We start from the raw sequence: 23,732 nt of genomic DNA on the forward strand, positions 1-23,732 counted from the left end.
GAGTGCGACAGAAGAGAAGAGTCAACCTGGAAAGTGTTAAAGGATGTATATTTTTACTATGTAGCTTCACACTTTTTAAAGTGGAGGTGTATGAAGCAGGAGGGATAGGGATGCAGTAGAAAAGAGGGAGGGTGGAGAGGAAGGAGGGGGTTAGACAACAGCCCCACTGGGAGATGACGGCAGCTGTGGAGAGAGGCAAGGAGATGCACATACAAGCAACATTACCAACAAGCCACCACCAGATGAGTGCATCACTGGTCAATTGTGGTACCACACTTAGATGCAACCACAACTAAGAACGAAGAAAACAATCTCTTTTACTGGACACAGTAGAGCCAAGATCTGGAAGAGGAGGCAAAGAAAGGAGAGGAAAGGAAGAACAGGTGGAATAAGAAAACCCAAAGGTCTTGGGTCCTCTACAAACACAGGTAAGAGGAGGATAAAGAAAATAAATAAGGAAAAAAATGATTTAACTATTGCTTTAATGTGTTTTCAAAATGTAATTTAAAACAAAATTGCATGGACAAGAATGTGACGGTGATCTGTGGGCGTGTTTGTGGAATAGAGTAAACAAAAAATGTCTCCAGGGTCTTGGGATGCAATTGGATAAAAGGGGAATGAGATGTAGGATGTGACAAGATGATGAAAGGAAGAGAGAAAATGCTGGCATATATTTATCATGGCTGCTTGCAGAGAAAGTAATTATACCTAATGTGTAAAGTCTCAACAGCTATTAGCGTGGGAAATCAATGTTTCATAAACATCAATTAGACTGGCAGTGCTGCCTGAATAATACATTCTGTAGATAGAACAGCTTCACCGTCAGTAAGATATTAGTGCAACAAAACCATTTGTTTGTTTGTTTGTTTGGTCATTTCTGGAAAAAAGACCATCAGGTTTGGCTGTTATTGATGAGAGAGAGAGAAAGAGAGATGGAGAAAGAGAGCGAGAGAGAGAGAGAGATTGAGAGTGAAATTGAGAGAGACGTCTTGTTAGTGACAGGGAGATTGACTTGAGGGACATGGGCACAAGAGAATAACTGACAAGACAATGGCGCATCCTTGATGAGTTAGCGATGGAATTAGTTATCGGCCTGGCTTCGTGAATAAACCATAAGGGAGCACCCACATAAATCAGCATGTGACACTTTAAACTTTTATGTTGCCTCTTCAAATGTCATCAGTGCAATTTCAAGGGAAGGCACTAGGATTCTATGCATAAAAAAAAGCTTGGTTTTGTCACATTAAGTAATTACTATATCACCTGATGTTGCAGTGCTTCTTTTGTCTGACTTTGTTGCGGGCAGTGTGGGATTGATTCCCACTTGGTATGGTAAAAAAACATATTAGACATTTTCTCATGTACTGGTAATTATAGACTCGATCTCACTGAAAACCACAACAAAATCCAGTCTTCATTTTCACTATAAGATCTGAACAACTCAATGGAAGTAAAAGCCATGCCTTAAATGCTAATTATCAATGATCGTAACGAATATATTTCATTGACGAACATCAATCAGGTAGGCCAATTACAGGCAGAGAAAGAAAATCAACCTGAACTTGCGACTTGCACTAATGTTTGCCATCTCAATGTTAATTTATTTGAGTTTTAAAAATAGTGTATGGACAATGATATTCTCTTTTATTTGTCGGTACAAAGTTGCTGATCTACAATGTTCGTCCATCGGCATACGCCACTGATCCTATCCCTGACCTTCATGCTTGGGTGAGACTCCTGATCTCAACAAAATATGCCATTTAGAGTGCCAATATTGATTTTCAGTTACATGTCCGCCGATCCAGCGCTTGCATGTTCCCAGGACATCACTGGGGGGAATGGAACGACTCCCAGCTTCTGCCAACCATTCAGAAGCTGATGAAAGGATACAACCGCTACCTAAGACCAAATTTCAATGGTAGAACCAAAAGTGATTTGTTTGTAAGATCCATGCCATTCTTGCATATGCTTCTTCCACCTTTCTGACAGAGGGCCCCGTGGAAATTGGGATGAGTCTCGACATCGCGAGCATTGATGCCATTTCTGAAATCAATATGGTACGTATTCTTGCTATTATTTCCGATTGAGGCAACCTGTCTCCATGTGAATAAATAAATAAGACAGAGTTGTTGAATTAATACACTAAAGTCTCTGTTTTTCCAGGACTATACTGCAACTATCTTTCTGCGCCAGAGGTGGCGTGATTCAAGACTGGTGTTCCCAGGGAATGAGAGTGTTAGTGTGGATGGACGCCTAGTGTCTTTGTTGTGGATCCCCGACACGTTCATTCCCGACTCAAAGCGTTCCTTCCTGCATGACGTCACGGTGGAAAACCGCCTAATACGCATCTTCAGCAATGGGACTGTTCTCTATGCGCTTCGGTACACATTCCTGATTTCATGATGACATCAAATTTCAAATTGACTTTACATTGCCTCGACTTTTTACACATGAACTAACAATCAATAGATATTATAGATTGGATATACAATAACAGAAATTGTTCCCTCTACAGCATCACAGCTACCATTGCCTGCAACATGGACCTGACCAAATATCCAATGGACAGACAGGTGTGCACCCTGCAGCTAGAAAGCTGTGAGTAACAGAACTCCAATTCACCCACATCCTCCATAGTCTCCCACTGTGTGGATGACCACCATCACTACCATCTTCCGCAATACCATCATCATTTTAGCTATCATTGTAGTAAGTACACCCACCACTAATACAAAGGGTTGTATTTTGCATAGAGTACACACTACTCATTAATGACTACGGTGTTGTGTTATGTGTGTAATCAGGGGGCTACAACCTGCAGGATGTTGTGTTTTACTGGACCAGAGGGAATGATTCAGTGAAGGGTCTGGACACACTGCGGCTGGCTCAGTATAGTGTGGAGAGCTACTACACATCCGTGTCAGAGGCAGTGTATGAGACTGGTAGGTCCTGCGCATGCATTAGGAAAATTTAATGGGTTATGAAAGAATTGATGTGTGCGATTGTGGGTGTCTTTGTTCACAGGACAATACCCCAAGCTGGTACTGCATTTTGCACTGCGCAGAAACGTGTTGTTCTTTATCTTGGAGACTTATGTTCCTTCCACTCTCTTGGTGGTCCTCTCCTGGGTCTCATTCTGGATTAGCCAGTCCTCTGTACCAGCCAGGACCTGTATTGGTTAGTTAAAGATTAATATCACTTTTTTAAGCCCATCTGTCCTATCCCACTGCTAAGACAGATAATGTAAATCTGAGTGTCTTTAAAGGCTCAAACCATTTTCATGTGCAACAGGGGAGTTTGGGGTATTCCCGTTGCAGTTTGTATTGTGTTGTTTATATAGAAAATGCATCTGGACAGAAAAAAGGGGAAGGGCAGATTCAAAAGCATGATTTAATATGCAGTAACTCCCACCTAGATGTAAGTAGCCTTGCATAATGAGTGCACTAGAAAATAAAATAAAAATGTACTCTGTAATTGCAAAGCCTGGCACCAAGTTACAACGATAGCAGTAAGTGTCCCATGACACCAAATTATGGGTGTACCCAGTATATATTACATATACATATTTTTAGCTGAAGTATAGAATAATAAGTTACAATTGCACAAATATTATTGTCTACTTATAGGAGTGACAACGGTTCTGACCATGACCACCCTGATGATGGGTGCACGCACGTCTCTACCTAATGCCAACTGCTTCATTAAGGCCATAGACGTCTACTTGGGGATTTGCTTCACCTTTATCTTTGGTGCCTTGTTGGAGTACGCCTGCGCTCACTTCTACACCATGCAACATCAGACCATAGAGGACGTGCACAGGGTGGGCTAACTGTTCAAACAATGAAACAGTCAGATTTTGCAATATACTAGAATTGTGTTGCAATATTGATGGACTTTACAGTAATTTGGTGGTATTTTCCCATACTAAACCTGACAGTCTTTCTTTTAGGATCTTGTGAGAGAATTCTATGAGTCCAATGGGAATGGTTCCATCGCCACCTCCACACGACCAAATAACTCTGTGAAAGTCAACCCCCCCGAGGAAGAATCTACAGAACAGTCAGCCACAAGCGACACAAAGGCCACCAGTGAACCCAAGGAAGAAAAACCAGGTCAAGGCTGCATCTTGTCATCCATGAAGGATGCTTCTAGGAAAGCAGTGTCCATCTTCATTGTGAAAAATCCACACAACATTGATCGCCATGCCCGCACCGTTTTCCCCACGGCATTCCTTTTCGTCAATATTCTCTACTGGCTTTATTATCTCTTTCTCTGAGGGCTGCTTCACAAGCTGTTGCTGAGTTCATTTTACCACCCCACAGCTGCTTTGCCTTCCCAATGGAGTCACCAGGCCACTAGTCTGAATCTGAAGTCGACGTACATGCTTTAGTTTGAGAAGTGATATGTAAAAAGCAACAGGTTTTAATCAGATGATGAGCTCACAAAACAAAGTAAGAATAACTCAATCGCTGTTAAAAACAAAGCTAATGCTTGGATAGCTGCATCACATGTTCCATTTAATTGCCTTGTTTGTTGTTGTTGTTGTTGTATTTATTACACTGTTAAAAATCATATTCTGTAATTGGCTTCACAGCATGTAACATTAGAATAATAAAACTCTGTTGCAGGGCAGGCTGGTGTGGTGTTTTGTTTTGGAAAATGAGGCTATTATAATTTCATGGAGAACAATTGCAGAATGAATTCTCATTTTGTCCACCTGATGCTGAAGACTTGTTTTATGCTGCACAACTTCATTTAATGCCATGGCAAGGGAGGGATTTTAACAATGAAAATAACATTGGTTGAACAACAACAACAAAATAAAAATACATTTAAGATAATATATTTATTAAAAGACAACAACAGTGGAATGTTATTAAGACACATTACATGGCTCTCATCTCATTTTCTGAACCATTCACGCTCACATTCATACCTATGGGCAATTTAGAGTGTCCAATCAGCTTATCATCCATGTATTTTGGAATGTGGAAGGAAAGCGGAGTACCCGGAGGAAAAATAAACAGTCCCACCGGGGAGAACATGCAAACTCCACACAGGTGGACCGACCTGGATTTGAACTCAGGTCCCCCACTGTGAGGCCGACACGCTAACCAGTCGCAGCGTCGGGCCACTCCACACATGGCTTTATATAAATCCATATTTATTTATACACCCAGGTGAGAATCTTAAAGTGCAAAAGTCAACCAACCTTAGGTTATACAGGCAAATGGAAACGGTAAAAGTTCCCCTCGGAATGGATTGAGTTAAGGTTTTGCATTTCTTTAGGGATGGCTCACTTGCCGTCTATTTTCTGGAAAAAAAAGGCAAAGTTCATATATGATATGTTTAGATTTGAAACTATCAGCACAGCTCAAATAGATGGCAGAATGGTATGTCATATGATAAAAGAGACATTGAATTATCCATAAAAATACAGAAATAGTAGTCAGGAAAAGAAAAAAAAATAGACAAACTGTAATCAAGAGGCACATTGTGTCTTTATCTAAATCCTGTCATTTTATCAGACCGTGTACTTCACATTCACAGGACCATTTTACCCCATGAACAAACATTACCACTAAATCCAACACTTGACCCTACACACCCTAATTTGCACATTCAAGCACACTGCTTGCAAACGTTCAGATACCCTAAATACTTTACGTGTGCTTACCATTATTATTTATGCATGATTTAATTGAATCTTTTGACTTTTGTAAAGTTAAGTCCCTGGAAGAAAAGAACATTGCAGAAGAAGTACCTCCACCTAGTGGCTGTTCTGTTTGATTACAAAATAGACTTTTAGGAAAATTCTGCTTCTGAAAAGCATGTGCTGATTTGGCAATAGAATGTCAGATTGCGATTTTTTTTACACCCATCTGTTCAAAGTACTTCCTACGAATGACCTTTAAGTTCTTTTCTTGGATTCCCATTCCTGCAAGAAGAGAAGCCAACATTATAATGATGTAAACAATAACAAAAATACACAGTACACTTGGATTACCTTGTAAAACCCATTGGCAAAAATATGCATTTGAATACATAATAAACTAGATTAAGAATGAATTCGTTTCCCAGGTAAATATATTTCAATGTAGCTCTTACCTTTGCCTTCTGCATGACAGTTCCTGAACTCGAAGCATACACAGAGGGAGGCCTCTTGCGCATCTCAGAAGCACAGTTGACTGGTAAACCCTCACTGTAGATATTCTGCATCATTTTTCTGCAAACCTACGAAAAATAAACAGAATGCATCGAGATATGAGGCGGGGAAAGTCAGTTCAGATAAAAATCTCCTCCATTTAAAATACCTTGGCAGGAGCGACACACTCCACGGGTGCACCCAGTGCTCCACCTGCCAGACTTTTCTTGATGTTTTCTTTGACTTGAGACAGTCGGAGCTCCAATTCAACTCGTGCTGCTTCCTTCGCACGACAAGCCTCTTCCAGCTGGGACACACGCTGGTTAAGCAGGAGACTTCTCTTTTCTGCCCAAAGAAACATACACTTACGTTACATAACAACAATACAGGTCATGCAAACTTGGCATGAGGGAAAACATTCTAATAACTCATCCATCATGCTGCCCAATGAGTGTATCTGTTTAGGCATTTACATTTTATTTTATTTTAAACAAAGGGTTCAAGACACTATCAATAAATAAATTAACACTTCATATTAAAATATTAACAATTGATTCATTGACAAGTATTTGAGATTATATTCAGGTCACAAAATGAGGCATTTGCAACATGTTATTATGTTGTTACTTTATCAACAAGTTCAACAACCAACTGGATTTCCTGTACTGGAAAACTGGAGGTTCTGACTTCAATTTGAAAATAAGAAGAGTAGAATTTGATGCCATGCTGATGTTTTTGTTAATCCCTGCAAGCAATTGAAGTCTCAAGAAATAATCTAGGCTAGAGGAGGTCAGACTGCTGGGTAAGAAAAAGCAGACTCATTGGGCATGCAAGCTCTGCAGGATTCCTAGATGAAAGTTGAAGAAAAGCCCGGGGACTTTTAGGATACAAGGACCATAAATGTTTTTTTTTTTTATTATCAAATCTTACCACAAGCTGTTTGCAGCTGTTCTTTCAGCTCTCTCTTCTCCCGTCTGAGGTTTGAAAGCGTATTCCGAATGTCCTCCTTCTCTCGTTCCAGGTCTTCTTTTTCTTTCAAATAGCGCTTAGCATCCTCCTCAGCACGCGTTTTGCCATACCTTGCATATTGGTTACAATCTGAAAAGGTATGTCAAAGCATTTTAGGTGACAATTTTGCATTGATTAATGACTAATTACAAAAACTGAATTTCTAACAACATACAGTATGTCCTGTTCAACATCAGTGATATAAAATGACATAGAAACACGCAAATTGCTGAAGGAGTAAAGGTCATAAGTCGAGACGGCAAATCTTTTGTGTCTAGTAAATCTCATGTTACATCCTGAAGCTATCGGGTTTGACGTGTGATCCCCCTTTTTTTCTTTAAGTATCACAATGTCACATCACTGGCCTAAGAGAGAGTGGGGACAACACTGATATCGTCTTGCTAAACCCAGGATGCTCATCTTTGTGTGGGCGGGCAGCCAAGGGACACAATGGCGAACATGGGAGTGTCGGGCAAGTGGAGATTCCACATGGAAAACAAGACAGACCTTTTGGCCATATGGAAGCTCACATTCGATTTTATGACTATCAGAGGAATTTCAATTGGGATTTTCGTGTTCAGGATGATTAAGATGTAGCATCTGTTTAAAACATCTTCAAAGGCAGCAAGATTCGGCATAAGGATGAGATGTAGCCACTTTATGGTACATTCCACAGAAAACTACTAAAATCTTAAAAGTGACACTAATTTACCATCACATTTCAAATGGATTGGATGGCATCCAAAGAGTTTTAAAAAATGTTCAGACTTGCTAAATTAACCACCACTAAAGCAATTTCAGTAGCATGTCTGATGCTTTTATCACTTTATTTGTAAATCTGACAACCTAATAGTATTACTCACCCATTTGTTTGAGGGAGTTTATTGACTTTGTTTTGTCTGAATCACTGCTAGAGAAACTGGAGCGCCGCTCTCCTTGATTCCCACACTGCTGCCGGCAGTTCTGTATCGACCGGAGTGAAAGAAAACACAGAGGGGAGGAGTGCAAATAAAAAAGTTGAAGTAGTCAGAAATACAGTGAAGCCACTTTTAGATTTATTGACTTCAGACAGTGTGTTTCTATGCACGCAAGTTCTACCTGGATGTCCTCTTGAGGGACCTCGTCATACGTCCTGGAATCTGTGTAGCTTCCGGAAGACGTGACCCACCTATGGGACAGCAAGAAAGATGAGACCTTGATGTCCTGTGGTCCAAAATTTCAGCAGCAACCATTCTTAATGCTAATACGCACAAAAATGAATGGCGCGCAGCATTGCGAATATTAGCGATGGTCTCCAAATCTACGCAGTCATAATGCAGAGACTCTGGATCCGTTGCGGAGCCAGTTTCTGCCAGGAGAACACCGAGCCACCTCCCGAGGTCCTCAGAGTTGGGTGCCTGAATATTAGAAGAACATACCAATAATCATTAGATGTTCAACTCAAGCAGGTTCTTGACAAAAAACCATATGCCAATAAAATCAAGGATGGTGGTAAGATCACTGAATTCTGGAGTCAAAATATCAAGCTCTCACCTCAAGCGAGGCCACAGTGGTACTTGCTCGCAAAATTCTGAAAGCAATAGGATGTTTGGGTCCTAGGCCTGGAACTACCTCACAGCCATGCAGTGGGAGTGAGGGCAAGGATGTCTGATGGTCGCCTCTGTCATGGTAGAAGTGCAGGAAGCCTCTGCACACACAGCACCAATGCTCCTGCCATTCTTGGTTGACAAGCACTGAAAGATAACCTGCACATAGAGGAAAAAAATAAAGGCAACTGTGAAGTAATTGAAAAGTATGGCACAAATGCGACCATTGACCTTGTCGAGGGTCATTGTAGGCTGTCCGGGAAGTCTTCTTCTTTGAGAAGCTGATGATGCGTGTGATCTTTCGACCTGCAGCTAAAGCTCCACGCTTCACTTTACCTGCATTTGGAACAAAAGTATTGATGATGCCTTGACATTTAAAGACGTTATTTCACTGTTAACTAAGAGGAGCGGGTTGGTATTTCGAGAGAAACATAATGTAACAAGTACTTTTCGAATCCATCCATCATTCGGATTGCGTAACCTGTTCAGTTCCAGTACAGCATCAAAAGTTGAAATACAACACTACTAAAAGGACAACTACAAAGGTTCCATTCAGTTTAAGAAACGAGAAGATTTGCACTGTGAAGACATATTAATCACTGCAGCGCGTATTGAACTCTTGGAGGGGATTTAATAAAATCCCAGTAGTATTGACTTTTTGGCTAGGCAGTATATTATTCTTAATATTGGCTTTGGTAGCGCCTGCTGAATCTGTCAAACATGTTCTGAAGAAAAACAATTCTCTTCCCACTTCATTTCATTAATTATTCTCACCATTTTCTCGGCCGTTCTCTCCTGTTGATAAGCCGACACTGTCTGAATCTGAATTATTTTTCTCTGAAGACAACCTCTGATGAAGAGAAGACACACATTAAGGCAAATGGATTTACCTTGACTCTTTTCTTTTTGGATAACCCAGTTATTTTATGAGAAAAAGTGTTGTTAGTGTCTTCACAAGTAACATGTATTTGCTATGTTAGGCAAGGGTAGTACACGTGCAGGGTGGAACCATTAATTCCAATACCCTCTTCCATTTGTCTGTCTCTATTGCATATGCAAACCGTGTTAACTGGCATTTTAAGATAAACACTTGTTTTCTTTCCGGTAACCTCATTTCTACCCCAGGGCTTTAATTTATGGTATAATAAAATAAACCTTCAAGAGGCAGGCAGTACTCAATCCAAAGCTGACTCATTTCCACTAATATAAATGGCATCTTAACAATCACTTGCATCACAACTCTTGCCTTTGTTCTGCCAGTCAAACAAAATAGTGTCTTAACCTGCAATTGTCAAGGAAAAATCGTGATGACAACACAATTGCTACTTTTCCTCACCACAGCTGTGAAAAAGATTTATAATTTGAGGGCACAAATGATAGGTAATAAGAGTGTCATCACTTTTTGGCTCACCTTGTCAAGTTCGATTTTCCTCAGAATGACTGGAGACGGGAATATCTCTGGCACAGTGCATTGACCCTTCACCTCTCTCACAACCTGGAGTGATAATTGATGTCAAATAACCTCTCCTTTGTCCATTGGTAGCTGATAGTATGATTGCTGTATTTTATTTTAGGTGCACCTTATAGTACGGAAATATGATACATTAAAACTAATGAACCCCCACTGAAATTCAGCTTTTATAAGGTATATATCTGGATTGGACTGGATACGAACAACAAAAAAACATATTACACAATTACTAGAATGAGTTAAACAAAACAAAGCTCACCCTGAGCCATCTGTCCGCTTGCTCCTTGCTCTGCACAGCCAACACCAGAGCATCTCCATTGGGTAGAGTGAATCGGAGTTCATGGTGCTTCCGCTTGCTGTCTTTTGGTGCGTAAACCACAGTGCATTGGGGCAGCAGCAGGTCAACGTAAGGGCATGTATCTTTGGAACTTTTATAACACTGCAGGATGAAACATTTACAAAAAAAATCACTCTCAATCTTGCCCCCTTAACAAGCACATCATCATTTGCTAAAGATGTAGTGGATCTTTTCTCACCTGTAATCGATTCTCTCGTATGACGGTGAGTTGTTTGGCCCACTGGCCGAAGCGTTTCTTGCGGAGTAAAAAGGCACAAATGCGACAGTCCCTGGTTGGAGGCATGGAGCTCTCATCTGAGGGCCACTGGTGGGTGAGCTGCGTACTGGGGCTCCTCTCTTCCTCATCTTCCTCATATGACTCATAAGAGCTACTCAGAGCGTCGGAATCATTATCTAAGATAGAAGAGGATGCATACGTGAAAATCTTACGTCCATGTATTTTTTTATGGATCACAATTATGTGGGGATGTGTATTATTAACTCACAGGAGTTTTTTCGTGGGGAGTTGATATGAGATGCGGTGTAGTTACTGTCTGCATCTTCATATCCGTCCTCTATGGAATTGGGAGGGCTAGATCGAACTGTAAAAAAATAAAAAATAAATATATACATATTCATATATATATTTTATTTATATATGATTTTGGGGGACTTGATTAAACAGAGGACGTATACTATAATAAATCAAATTGCATAGACCTTTCACAGTACACAGGGCATAAACAAATTGTGCTTTCATTCCTATATGATAATATAAGATTTAATGTTTCCAATATGTGCAGAATAACCCTTTTGCTACTAGCTATTAATCTGTAGATAGTGGTGCCGTATGTGTGTCAAAATGCATATAAAGGGTGATTCGGAGGTTTGAGGGCTGTTTTTAGTAAATGTATACTCAAGAAATTACAGTACTACTAAATATAGTCTTTAAGGTCTTGAAAAAGCACCCCAGTGATTTGTTGCTACAGCTTTATTATGTTTGACAGTTGCCTGGAATAAAGTCAATTCGGAACAGAAGTTCCATCAAGGGAGAAGATATTACCTCTTCCGATGATATATTCAGGCATTTTGCCCGGACTGAGTGGCACTGCTTCTTCATAATACTCCTCTGGGGGCGGTGTTGTGGGCAGAGGGGGAGGAGAGTTTGATGAATGCGCAGCTGAGGTGTTTCCATCATTCTAAGAGATGAGGAGATTGAAAGATAAAGTGTCTCAAATGTCCTCTGTAACTATGAAAACCATATTTGTCCATTCCCTAGACCAAAAGGCCTAATTCATCAAAGAGATACAAGGAATTACGATTCCTTGGGTGGAGCCCTATATCTTAATTTACAGTGGGGGGGAGCATGTGGGAAACCCCGCAGCATGGAATCCGGCATCTTTCATTCTCCAAAGGCTCTTTAATCATTTACATGTCATGATCTTTGCTCGCAAAGTTAGTTTTGGAAAATAAAGTCAAAAACAGACGAGCATGGACTTTAAATGATGTAGAGTCAGGTAACACACCCTAAATGTAGAAAACTTTAGATGCTATTTCAGACTTGAACTCCACATGTCCCTGTGTAAGAAATTAGACCACTAACCTGTTTTAAAGTCTCAGCTTGTGGGTCTTTTTCTAGTTTCAAATCATCTGGAACATCCTTGAGGTCGTCAAGCTCACAACCTGGAAATGAAAAGAACTCATGTTCGGACCCAAAAGCAGTCACTGTGTACTGTAAATGTATTGAAGTCAAACACACCAAAATTTTCAAAGAGGGACTCAACAAAGCTAGTGCCATTCCTGTTTACTGCTGAGTTCACGTAGATGTAGTCTGTTCCTGAAACTGCACATTTGAACAAATTTTACTCAGCAAAGTACCTTTATTTCCCCAAGTTGTCTCTATTTCTGCGACTGACCTGGTGGGTGTATTTGCTTTAATAGGTTCCAGACAGAGGTCTTCTTCTCCTGGGCAGATAAGCTTAACTTCTCCTGGTCCAGCAACTTTAGGAGTGCACTCAGCTCACTCACCAGCAGCTCCATTGCTGCATGAGGGTAAAATATCAGGGGATAGGAAAGTGGTTGCATCAGTAGAGGTCAAAGGTCAGGCCAAGATGTCTAAACAAGAATTAAATCCATGTTAGCTGCCGCTTTTGACTTTGCAGAATAATTGGCTCTTTTTTTTTTAAACCTTTAACCTTCACAATCGGTGAACATCACTCTTCTCCTTTGATAGGAGCCAGACTAAACAATACAAACATAGACTGACAGGACAGATGTATCACCTTCTTCTGAAATCAGGGAAAACAAGAACTAGAGAAAGCAAAACAAGTCACCTAATCGTCAAACTAAAAGCAACCAACAATATTACCGAGCCACATATTGGAAACAAAAATGCCAAGCTTTTCATTTGTAGGTTTGATTCTTAACTTACAGTTGGAAGATACTTCGGGCATGCACTCAGCAGCGTTTAAAATTAAATGATTAAGTCATAAGTAGAAATGATTTATGAAGAAGACAGGATGTATCTTTCCTTGAAAAGGACAGTTGGCACATACAATCTTGCCATGTGACGACCTAAGTCAATAGAAAAAGCAACAATAACATAACACATCACAAAGAAGAACAATGAAGACAATGAGATTGAGCAATTTGTATTAGGAAGGTGGGGGACTTCCAAAAACCTAAATTCAATTCTCCCAGAAAAATGGCTGCAGATAAATGAGAGAACAGTTTCCCCAATGGTAATAAGATATACTTGGTAAATCTCAGGCATTGTCAAGCAAAAGTTAATTGTAAAAAAACTCATCATTATTTTTTTAATGAATGCATTTGATATGAGATTTCAGTCAATTCAACAGGTGCATTTGGTTGCACTAAGACATCATAAAGAGTAAAGCAAGTAAACTGGTAGTAGTACGGTAAAACTGATAGCATCTGGTTGAAATGCCCAGTAATTCCCACAGCTCAACCTGTCGCAACAGCCACTTTGTTTGAATTCCAGGGTTATCTGATCTCATGCTAGACACAAGCAAGTGGAACCAAAAGCACCCCCCTCCCCATTACCCCTTACCAAAATCCCATGCACCTTTTTAGCTGTTTATCGATCTTGTCCTTAGACAATGTCAAATGCTAGCATGCATTTTTCTACCTCTATAATCTTCACATCATCTATAAATTGGATGAGATATATTCATACTATTCCACACACCCGGCTACTCCCATAACCCAAACAGTCAACCTCCCTTCTACCTGCTTGATTTTCCCAGTCCAGCCACATTAGATCTGCTGGACCGTGCATCTTGTTAGGGTCAAAAAACGGACAGGCGCTGAGCCAGAAAAATCTTTGTTGGGAAGGCAGCCATATAGCAACAAGACCTGTTCCACTAAACACACACACCCCATCTCCACTGTGTATTCAGTAAGGTGGGACAATAAGAACATTCAGTGAGAAAGTTTAAGCACTTATTCCTTTCCACATCTGTAACATTTACCAGCAAGAACTGTCATTTGAAGTGAAGATATTTATATCAATGGTGTGAGGGTACAAGATGCTCTGACCTTTAAGAATAACAGAAAACATTCCAGAGTTAGGTCTTCCTTTGGGCTGAACAATGCACATTCAAGGAAAATAGAAATAGTTCCAAGCTAGTGGTGTGTGTGTTTTACTATTTCTTTACAAGCATTTCCTTCAATTGTACTAAACCCACACTCATGCTGCACTCCCTCTAAAGCTGGCATGAAGAAGTGATTCATTCACGGATCAGACATTTTGACCTGATCATTATGACGCCATTCACTGTGCAAGGGGGATTGGACGGCTCACGAGAGTCGGATGACTTGGCCGTGAAGTGAAAGCTGTCTCCATGCCAAAGTTTCCAGCTGTTTACACTGTCGCTCTAGAATAAAACTGTGCTTCCCCTAACCTTAGAGGAAAGAAAGCATGGACAATGTGATTCATTCACTGCACATAACATTTAGACCGGTCAGAACTAAATCAAATCTGGTCGAATTAATCAAGGTGGTGGTGCCATAAAAAAAACCAAAACAAAGCAAAACAATATCACCACAAACGACATGCATACTTAAGCTCTAAAAAGCGGATTATCTGATTTTAGAATTGTTGAAATATGCTACACGTGCCATTAAGAGACTTGTAATTGAAAATAATGTTCTACTTGCCACATGACACACAAAAATACCCTCAAATCCAAAGTAATGCCTTTATAATCACTATGGCTAAATCTGATTCTAAAAGAGCACGTTAATCAAAATCTGCAAATGCTCAGTTTTTTTTCTTCCTGTAAAGAACCCAATAGGAACCAGAACTAACTTTAGTTTAAATAATGACTGTATTCTTTAAAAAAAAACCTGCTAAAGTTGACAGCTAAACCTTATTTTCCTTACAAGACCTGAAATTGACTGTTAAAATATTTAGAGGATTTAATTTCTAACCTGAAATTAAAAAAAGAGTAAGAGGTGGAATGCTTAAATCCTCTCAAAAGTTGTGGTCTCTTAAACATTGACTTCCTTTCACTCCTCTGACAATTACTGGTAAACAGCACACACATTCCACACCTTGTTAATAGTGCAAGACTCGGCAAAGCGCTGCCTGTGTTTAAAGATGCATGCGTTGACTTTTTATTCTAAGCGAGTATGCAAGGGTGAGCGTAGATGTGGGAGAGTAGACTTGTGCGGATTTGAGAATTGAGTCCTGTCAGCAAAAGGAGCACCTGTGCTAACACATCCAGCTCACCCTGATATGAGAAATAATCTGACTTCAGCTAAACGCACAAGGTGTTTTTTTCTCTCCTTAATGGGATTTGCTGAGTCTGTTGCATTGATACACATGAAAACACAAACTCACCCAAAAATGACTTTAGTTCTTGGTGACATGTTACAGCATTCAATCCATTTCAAAATATTGTTGCACATACTGAAAGTAATTTTAAAGGCGATTACAAACACACTCTTAAATTTCCCAAGAAACTGAAGTTGCCAAATGGTCGCCTTCACATTAAGGCAGCATTGTTAAAGTACAGTTTTCTTTAGTTGCTAAATTTATGTTCATATTATAACTTGATTAGAAGGTGTTCGTGTCGGTATTGTTGGTGTTGTGCCTCCGCCATGTTTAAAGTTAGGACTGTGGTTGCATGATTGTGGTCAAAATGACCATCATGTTTATGTGGATTGATAATTTAGAATACATGATATTACTAATTGTAATAAAAAACCCAAGAAAATTGAATTCACCACAGCCAAAGCGAATGAATATGCTATTATCTTGATAACATCACTTGCCTTGTATCCGAATAAAAGGCCATACAATCTTTTAAGGAAGTAATTACCCTAATAATGCTCCTCATTTCCTTTTCCCCCTGTACTTAAAAGCCAATTAAAACAAATGCTAATGGTCTCCTCGCCCTCTGGTGGTGAGTTTACATTGAGAAACATGTCTAATTAGATGTGCAGCAGTGCCCACACAATTTAATAGCTGCCACCCAAATAGTACTGTATAAGTACTGCATTGCATATACGGCTTGGGCAACACTTACCTTCCACAGCAGTGGATGAGAGTCCCACCATGGTCCCAGTTTAAGTGGTGTTCATTCATACAACAGGATGATAGTGTGAGAAATGTTCCAGGCTAGAGTCAAGGCCAGGCTGGGTTTTTGGTTTTTGCTGCTGGAGGTGAGCTTGTCTGCCTGCTGCTGAAATCACAGTCCCTCCTCTACGTTCCTCCCACTGATCTGTTATCTCTACACTCCCTCCCTCTGTCTCCCCACCTCTTTTCTTTTGGGGGGAAAAAGGGGTGGTGGTGCTGCTGCTGCTGCGTGTGTGTTCTTATTAGATGCCTGTCTGACCTAATCCTCAGGGATTGGGCAGCACCTGGTAAAGTTTTTCACTCCCATTTACACACATCATATATAACCTTAACTAATTTGATTTATTATTATGTGCATTTTTTTCTCTTGTGGTTATCAATTGAATATACCGTACATATGCAGATAACTGTAACTTAAAAAGAAAAACATAGCTGCTGTCGTGGTCAGAGATAAAAAAAAAAAAAAAACATACGAGTCGTACTTGAGTATAAGTCGCAAGCCCAGCCAAACTAATAACAAAAGTGCGAGTTATAGTGCGGAAAATACAGTACATCGTTGTTTGGAGAAATTGTGATGCCTATAAATTTTAGTTTGCAAATGTGGTGGTGGAGAAAAGAAGTGGAGTCAATTGCAAGGGGAGGCAAGTTGAAACTTTTCAAACTTACTTCTTGCCTTGGGGCAGACTCACAGGCCCCGACATGATGAAACACGCCTTCGCCCACATTGAGGCTAACGTGACACTTATAAACCCCTCTGGCAAACATCAATATACAACCTCAATAGCCCCTGTTACAAGAGCATATTTTTACAGTATGTTTGGCAATTAGACTATCTTTTGCAAAAGAGAATACTGCTCACAGGTCAAAAAATAATAGGAGGTATACCCATCACCAGCCACACAAAATGTATAGTATATCAATTGTGAAGTTAATCGACTAAAATACTCAGTCGATTGTTTTTGACCTGACTATCTATTGTTTATAGAGAGTAACAAGAGTTTAATCTCCACAAGGCCCTGATTGACCTTTGCTTTTGTTTTGGTAGATTAACAGAAGGCAGCAGCCAGCTCTTACACACTAAAGTCACATTGAATAAAATGGCGAAAAAAAGGACAACAGAGTGAGGAGGGACATTTCTCAATCTATCTATGATAATCTCCAAAGAATTTCTCCAAAATCACCCCTAAATTATTCTGACTGTGACAAATACCAGGCATGCCGTGTAAAGATTGGTTATGGTGTTTCAAAACCACACCATGACTAAATGTGACCTCTGAACCCAAACCTAAAGCTGTGAGCTCACAAGATGATAGAAATCAGAGGAGGGGCAGCAAAAGCACACTAAATCCTAAGGTGCATATCTTTACTTCAAAGCCCAATTGGAGCACGCAGGCTGTCATGTTTTTGAGTCAAACTAGGCAATCCAGGAGCTCGGCCCAAAATACCAAACACAGGTCTGAGAGTCCAAAGGCATCTCCCTGGGAGAGCTGTATGTAATGAAAACTGCAGGGCTTTTCTGGGAAGCCCCCCATTCCTTATTGTCTTTGGACAAGTTGTATAAACAAACATTTCCCAACCTGATCAGACATGAAAGAGCACTGCAGGTCCAAGACTTGGGTGCTGGGCTCCTCAGGATGTTAACAACAACCCATGCTTACTTTCATGAAAAGGCTAAATGTGGTCACACATAATGTGAATCACAGCAGTAGTTAAGATTATATTTTTACTTTTATGTCTTGTTAAACTTGGACTCGCACCTCAATTCCCGATTCACCGTTAAAGATGACTGCGGCCAACACAAATGAAAAAGATTTGATAGGTTGGAAATTTCCATTAAAAAATGCTCAATGTCCTGCATTTCTTTCAGCCTATGCCCACGTTCACCACAACCTTCTAAAGGTCACTTTATATTTAAAAAATAAAAAATCACCTGCAAATTATTATCTCTACCTAAGCCTTTGAACAGCGGTTCCCATCTTACCTCTAAAAATAGTGACATTATAAATGTACACCTATAAAATAAAACTTTTCAATGATTTTTTTTCATAATGCCAACAATATTGTTTCCAATGGACAAACCATATGGTCTGTAAAGGGACCCCGTTTCCCCCGGAGAGATGGTTTTCCTCTCTACGTTGATGACATCACATATCACCTCCGGCCTTCTGTTTCCTCTTCCGTTCATCTGACGTGCATCTACTTTTATTGTACTGTCCCTCAATATGCTTCAAAATAGAAATTGTACTTCCTGCTCTTACTGGTGTAATTCAACAAATTCACAAATAATAGAATAAGGTATAGGAACATTTTGACTGTTTTCTTTTAATTTATTTATCATTATTCACATCCGCTTTTGAATAGAATATCTCCTGTGTGCTTGTAATGTGACTAAACATAAATAGGTTGCAATCCTTACTTTACCTTATTAATATGTGCAGAATGTGTTGTGAACATGTGCAATTTGTTTGGAGAAGTCGGAAGGATGTACAAATTAATGAGCAAGTGGGAAAGGCATGTTTGTACCGCTGTTTTTATTATAGTCAGGAAGATGCTGGAGGATATTATAAAAGTACAGCAATGATCTCACAGTGATAATTCTCCAAGCAAGAAAATATTGTGAGCGGCAATATACCATAGTTAATAGATGTAGTACATTGACTTGTCTATACCTGTTTAAATCTCAAGATTATAAATTAGCCTCTGTTATTTACATTTTTAAGTGCAGTACTATATGGCAGGTCTTGTATTGTAACTTCTTGACTTCTTAAATAAGAAGAATTGGTTTCAGTTGGCAAGGGATGTAATGGCAAATGTTTGTGTTTTTCATTTACTACTTGAAACCGTGCAAAGACAGGACCTATGAACCCTTAGCAGGTCACAGTGCAGCCAGAGTATTTCATTTTACATACACGTATATATGTATGAGGTCTCCCTAGTTTTCATGATAATACAGTCCGGATTTACAGGATTCTGCACACACCCGTTTAAGCATTAAGTGCCCCCTGCAGGCAGCAAGGAAGCTTTGATGTTCCCTTTACGTGTGAACATATGGCTTCACGGTGCTTGAGCAATGTGGGAAATAGCAGTGATGTCAGAGGGTGCGGATAAGTGCACAAAGTCTATCAAATTTCCAGGCGCAATCTATGCAAATTTTAAAAGCCCAATAGGCAGCCGATACATGGAGTTGTACTCCGAGCTGTTTTGGCAATACCTTTACAAGAAGCAGTGTTAATTAATCATTCTGAAACAACTCAGAACTCAGTTGACTTGTGCAAAAAAGGGACATTAGAAAGAGAGGAAATGAATAATATATGTCAACTAGTCTTGCTTTAACACAGCGAAATTCTTTCCCATTGTTTGCTAATGGAAGTGTCCCCCTAACCATAAAAAAGCCACTTCTATCTTTTATGTCCCCTATTATCCTTTTCTTCCTCCAGGTCCTGTCAAATTTAGATTGTTTACATCGAACATACATGACCTTCCAGTGCACTCAAATTGGCTGGGGATTTTCCACATTTTTTCCAAATGCTTATTGGATCGACCATCCTTTAACAGAGATATTGAAATTAGACAAATAGGCATTAGCTCGTTAAGGGATTGTTGGAGGGCAAAGGTCATAGACTGAGAAGGGAAGCCGTTTGTTAAAGTTACTCACCCATTCTCATTTTTCATCTCGTTCTTTGGGATTAATTCATGTCTGAGATGACAAGGAGGGCTTGACTCAGCCTGCTGGCACACAAAGACCCTACAGTGTGCTCAATATTATTGAGTGCGCAATCCTATGAGATCACCACCAAGCTATGTCTGCCTCACACTAAAGTATTCACTAAGAAGGATGCAAAAGGAGCCACTGTTTTGTCATAGTATAACCTATGTTATATATATTTTTAAACGGTTTTAAAACATTTCCTATTTTATTCATGCATCTTAGAACTTGTGCATTTTTTTTAATTGTTGAGATGGAAAGAAAAAGTTCTGCTCATCCTCTTTTAAGAGGGGACATTGCCATGTTTAGAATGACTTTATCATGTTAAACTTTTTTTTTGTGAAAGTTGTGACCATTTAGTGAGTTTCTCATTATACACAAAATAAGGGTCTATTCTATTCTACTTATTTTTTCAATGTTTTTTCCTGGTATCGATGTTTTTTTCTACAACCACCCACTGGAATTCAGAAGTGTTAATAATTAATTTCACTTTGACCTACAACCCTGTTCCAGGTGAGAAAAGTACCACTAAAATACAGAGCAGCTACACTAATTTTGGTATGAGCTGTGTTGGCTTTGAAACAAACAGATATGAAACATGTCCAAAAAGGTAAAGGTTACTTCTACGTTTTGACAAAGAAAGAAAAAAAATCCAATCCAATCTTGCCATGTCACCACAGAAACTCATTAACTTTGCCAAGAACGAGGGGAGTCATCACGCTAGTGTGGGATTTCAATGCAACCACAAAGATAGTAGTTTGCTAAGGGGAATTCCACTCCATAAACATTTGGTGTTCAGTGATCCATGATTTACAGCCAATGGGGGTTGATATACATTTTGGTACCTTGGAATAAATTAATGTAATTAGCTTTTCTATAATTATACCTTGATGGATACAAAGTATTGAAAGACAAAAAACACATACAAATGAGTGGCAATAAAACACAAGTGGGGGTCCATGTTCTTGCTCAAGGCCACTCTTTCATGCTTAGGAAGCAGATAAGCAACTACTGTAGAGAGTTTTACACATATAAATACTGGACAGGAGACCATAAATTCCCTCTCAGTGTACTATATCCTGGATGTTGTTATTGTAGCTGGGCTTTCTCCATCTTAGAATAACATTGCATTCACTGACAATGGAAATCCCCATCGCAACTTCAAAGCATCAGCATTATCAGTGTGGAAGTTTGAATGAAATGTAGTAAAAACGGTGGGTCCTTGAATACTTTCTGCTTTACAATGAGAAAGAATAACAAGGTTGAGTCTATCTGCCACAAGGCATAATGTCACGCCAGACTTCATTAAATCTCATACTACTTCAATCAATAGGATTAACTCCATGTGTTACTGTCTGAGTTTTCTATTTGTTTTTAATGACAAAAACGGACAATTGTGATTAGAAATAAGAAACAAAACTGTAAAAGTGTTCAGTCTCTGTGAATGGCAACTCTAATTTTCAATGACTAAATACTAAACATGTTCAGTAAAGGTCACTGGATGCACTATGCCCTACTGTGCACACCGGGATGTTATGCAAAGAGGTCAAACTGGAGGAAAACTTGACATCAGTATGAAGCACAGGATAACTTTCTATTGTTGCAGTAAAGATTCCTGTTTCCTTGACCTCTGCTGCAAGCCAGGCACAGAACAATTACCATTTAATTTACTTGAAAACACAAGTACTTTTAGTTATAATGTAACTGACTCCCTATAGAGCAAAAATACACAGTACTCCATGAATAATGGGTTGACAAAAGTTATGGCATGGTGACAAGAGGCTGGGTCTATAATTATACTCCTCTATTAACATACTGCACATACAATCATATGTCACCACTAATGACCTGTCAATCATTTAGAGCAAAGTGCTCATTTGCATCAATAGAGTGGTATCTCATTAGTGTTTGATGTTGCAGCGTATTATTTTTATGCACCATTATCCAACAGTCTATTTTGCCCACAATTTCTTCCACATGCTCCCATGCAGTTTGACAATGGCCTCAATTCATCATGAGTGCTCAGCTACAAAACATACATCTCATTATTGTAGCTCTTCTCTTTGGTAGATAGCCGCACCTCGTCCTCACCCACCTGATGCTTCACTTCTTAGAGTACATCCATACGACTGGAAGAACCAAATCATTTTCACAAAGCCTATCCAGATGTCTTCCATTTAAATGTTGTAGGTTTTAATGGTGTTAAAACATTCAATATAAATATCCGTCTACTTTCTGCCTTTCACATACTAAACCTTTAATGGTAAATCCCAGGCAAGCCAATATTCAGATTTGTTTTGATCATAAAAGTTTGAATATAACCATTTTGAGATATGTCAAAAAAATGATATGCTGGTAGTTTTCATCCACTAACATTTAAAAAAGTAATGCACATGCTTTAAAGTAGTTGAATAAATAGTTAGACATTTTCTGATATAGTGAAGATGTTAATAAATACCCTTCTCTATCAGTCAAATAAGAAGCAGCCACCTGTTTTATGGTCAGAAAAGAAAACAACTCATCATGAGGTGCTGGCAAAAAAATGTTGTTATTTTAACAAGGGATCATTTGGAAGCAATCAAAAAGTAAGCAGATGTCAGGATTTAGAAATAGGTAGACTGTGATCATTGTTATAGCCTATTTTGTAAGGCAAACACCCAACAAATGACTTTTAATGACAACATTTGTGTCTCCTGCAGTGTTTATAAAAACCAAGTGTAACTCGTCACTAAAGAAATGACTGGATGTTCAAATTTCTTCTGTGAGTGGGTGGTGAGAGATGGGTATGAGAGATATAGGATGTGTTTCTACCTGACAACATCCGTTTTCATGATGTCATTGTGATGCAAACCTGGCAATGATTAAAAGAGGAAATAAAGAGAAGAATAGTAACTTTTCATTGATTTAAAGAAATTGTAAGCGGATCAGTCTTCATTCATATACATGGGAAATACTTTATCTGTCAATATTGCTAAAACCAGTATAATGTAGAAGATGAAGGGGTAAAACATTTTCAATACTTACCGAATCTCAAATGAGAAAAAAGTGGAGATAAAAACTCACTATTAATTGTGTTATGGAATATTTAAGAGGGTGAAATAGTAAAAACATTTAGATATGTTTTAACCTCCTCAAATGTACTCTAGTTAGTTAATGATCTTTACAGGATATAATTGTCTGTCTGGGATTATCTTGGGTCTCCAAATGACAGCACACCATACGCCCATGGCTAAGGCTTGTACAAGTAATATTCCAAGAATGATCCACTTCACCTCAGGCTAAAAACTCACCTAGAAAGAGTGGAGGGCACTTTGAGTGCAGTAACAATATTTTGTAGTGCAAAGTGTAAGTGCTCTCCTCCCATAAAACACACATCATAGTATTGTATTCCTGGCTGTTTTAACACAAATAGTAAAGGAACATAAAAGCATCTGTAGTGGAAAGCTAAAACAAATCAGTTGTTAGTACAATTCAGCATCTTTATCTCATCATTTTGTAGTGTTTGACATTTGAAAAAAAAAGGTTTGCCCCACACGCCCACTTGACAAGTTGACAGCAGGGGGGAAAAGTTAACATCCATGAAAAACAACCACAGACCTCCATTTGTACTCACATTAGTTCCCGTTTGTGGCCAGCCCGCAGGTGATGGTGGCGTGCGTTGTAAAGTTCTTTCACTTTGGAGGAGCATAGTAGAGGGCGAGCTGCTCTTGCGTTGTCTATTATCGCTCCATTTAGCAATTTTCGGATAGATGGCTTTCTCTTGCACTCGGTCCTAGTGCCTGCTGAATTACTCATGCACTGAAATGTCTCTTTCACAATCTATTCACATTTTTTTACAATAAATGAAATGACCAATTCTTTGATGAGTTAAATAATA

The 23,732-nt window shown here is 39.2% G+C and overlaps 2 protein-coding genes across 5 annotated transcripts; one reads left to right on the plus strand and one right to left on the minus strand.

Moving 5' to 3' along the window:
- Positions 1-4,632, plus strand: gabrp (gamma-aminobutyric acid type A receptor subunit pi). Its single transcript, XM_077732871.1, has 9 exons — positions 1-428; positions 1,663-1,918; positions 1,990-2,057; positions 2,164-2,381; positions 2,516-2,598; positions 2,805-2,942; positions 3,025-3,177; positions 3,627-3,820; positions 3,950-4,632. Exons 2-9 carry the CDS (start codon positions 1,813-1,815, stop codon positions 4,274-4,276), a joined length of 1,287 nt encoding a protein of 428 aa, XP_077588997.1. The 5' UTR covers positions 1-428; positions 1,663-1,812; the 3' UTR covers positions 4,277-4,632.
- Positions 4,633-4,827: 195 nt separating this feature from the next.
- On the minus strand, positions 4,828-23,625 carry afap1l1a (actin filament associated protein 1-like 1a). 4 transcript variants are annotated; one of them, XM_077732870.1, is made up of 19 exons: positions 23,469-23,625; positions 12,464-12,589; positions 12,307-12,390; positions 12,151-12,230; positions 11,611-11,746; positions 11,054-11,149; positions 10,747-10,961; positions 10,470-10,649; positions 10,151-10,234; positions 9,514-9,589; positions 8,971-9,075; positions 8,687-8,898; positions 8,405-8,550; positions 8,252-8,321; positions 8,017-8,116; positions 7,076-7,243; positions 6,315-6,490; positions 6,109-6,234; positions 4,828-5,938 (listed from the first exon to the last, which is right to left on the minus strand). In XM_077732870.1, exons 2-19 carry the CDS (start codon positions 12,585-12,587, stop codon positions 5,912-5,914), a joined length of 2,205 nt encoding a protein of 734 aa, XP_077588996.1. In that variant the 5' UTR covers positions 12,588-12,589; positions 23,469-23,625; the 3' UTR covers positions 4,828-5,911. The 4 variants fall into 4 exon arrangements, with proteins under 4 accessions (XP_077588996.1, XP_077588994.1, XP_077588993.1 ...); XM_077732868.1 differs by having other exon boundaries at positions 12,464-12,662; positions 23,469-23,615; XM_077732867.1 differs by lacking the exon at positions 23,469-23,625 and adding an exon at positions 16,100-16,300 and having other exon boundaries at positions 12,464-12,662.
- Positions 23,626-23,732: the final 107 nt, after the last annotated feature.

This window comes from Stigmatopora nigra, chromosome 14 (genome assembly GCF_051989575.1).
Source record: "Stigmatopora nigra isolate UIUO_SnigA chromosome 14, RoL_Snig_1.1, whole genome shotgun sequence".
Taxonomy (NCBI): Eukaryota; Metazoa; Chordata; class Actinopteri; order Syngnathiformes; family Syngnathidae; genus Stigmatopora; species Stigmatopora nigra.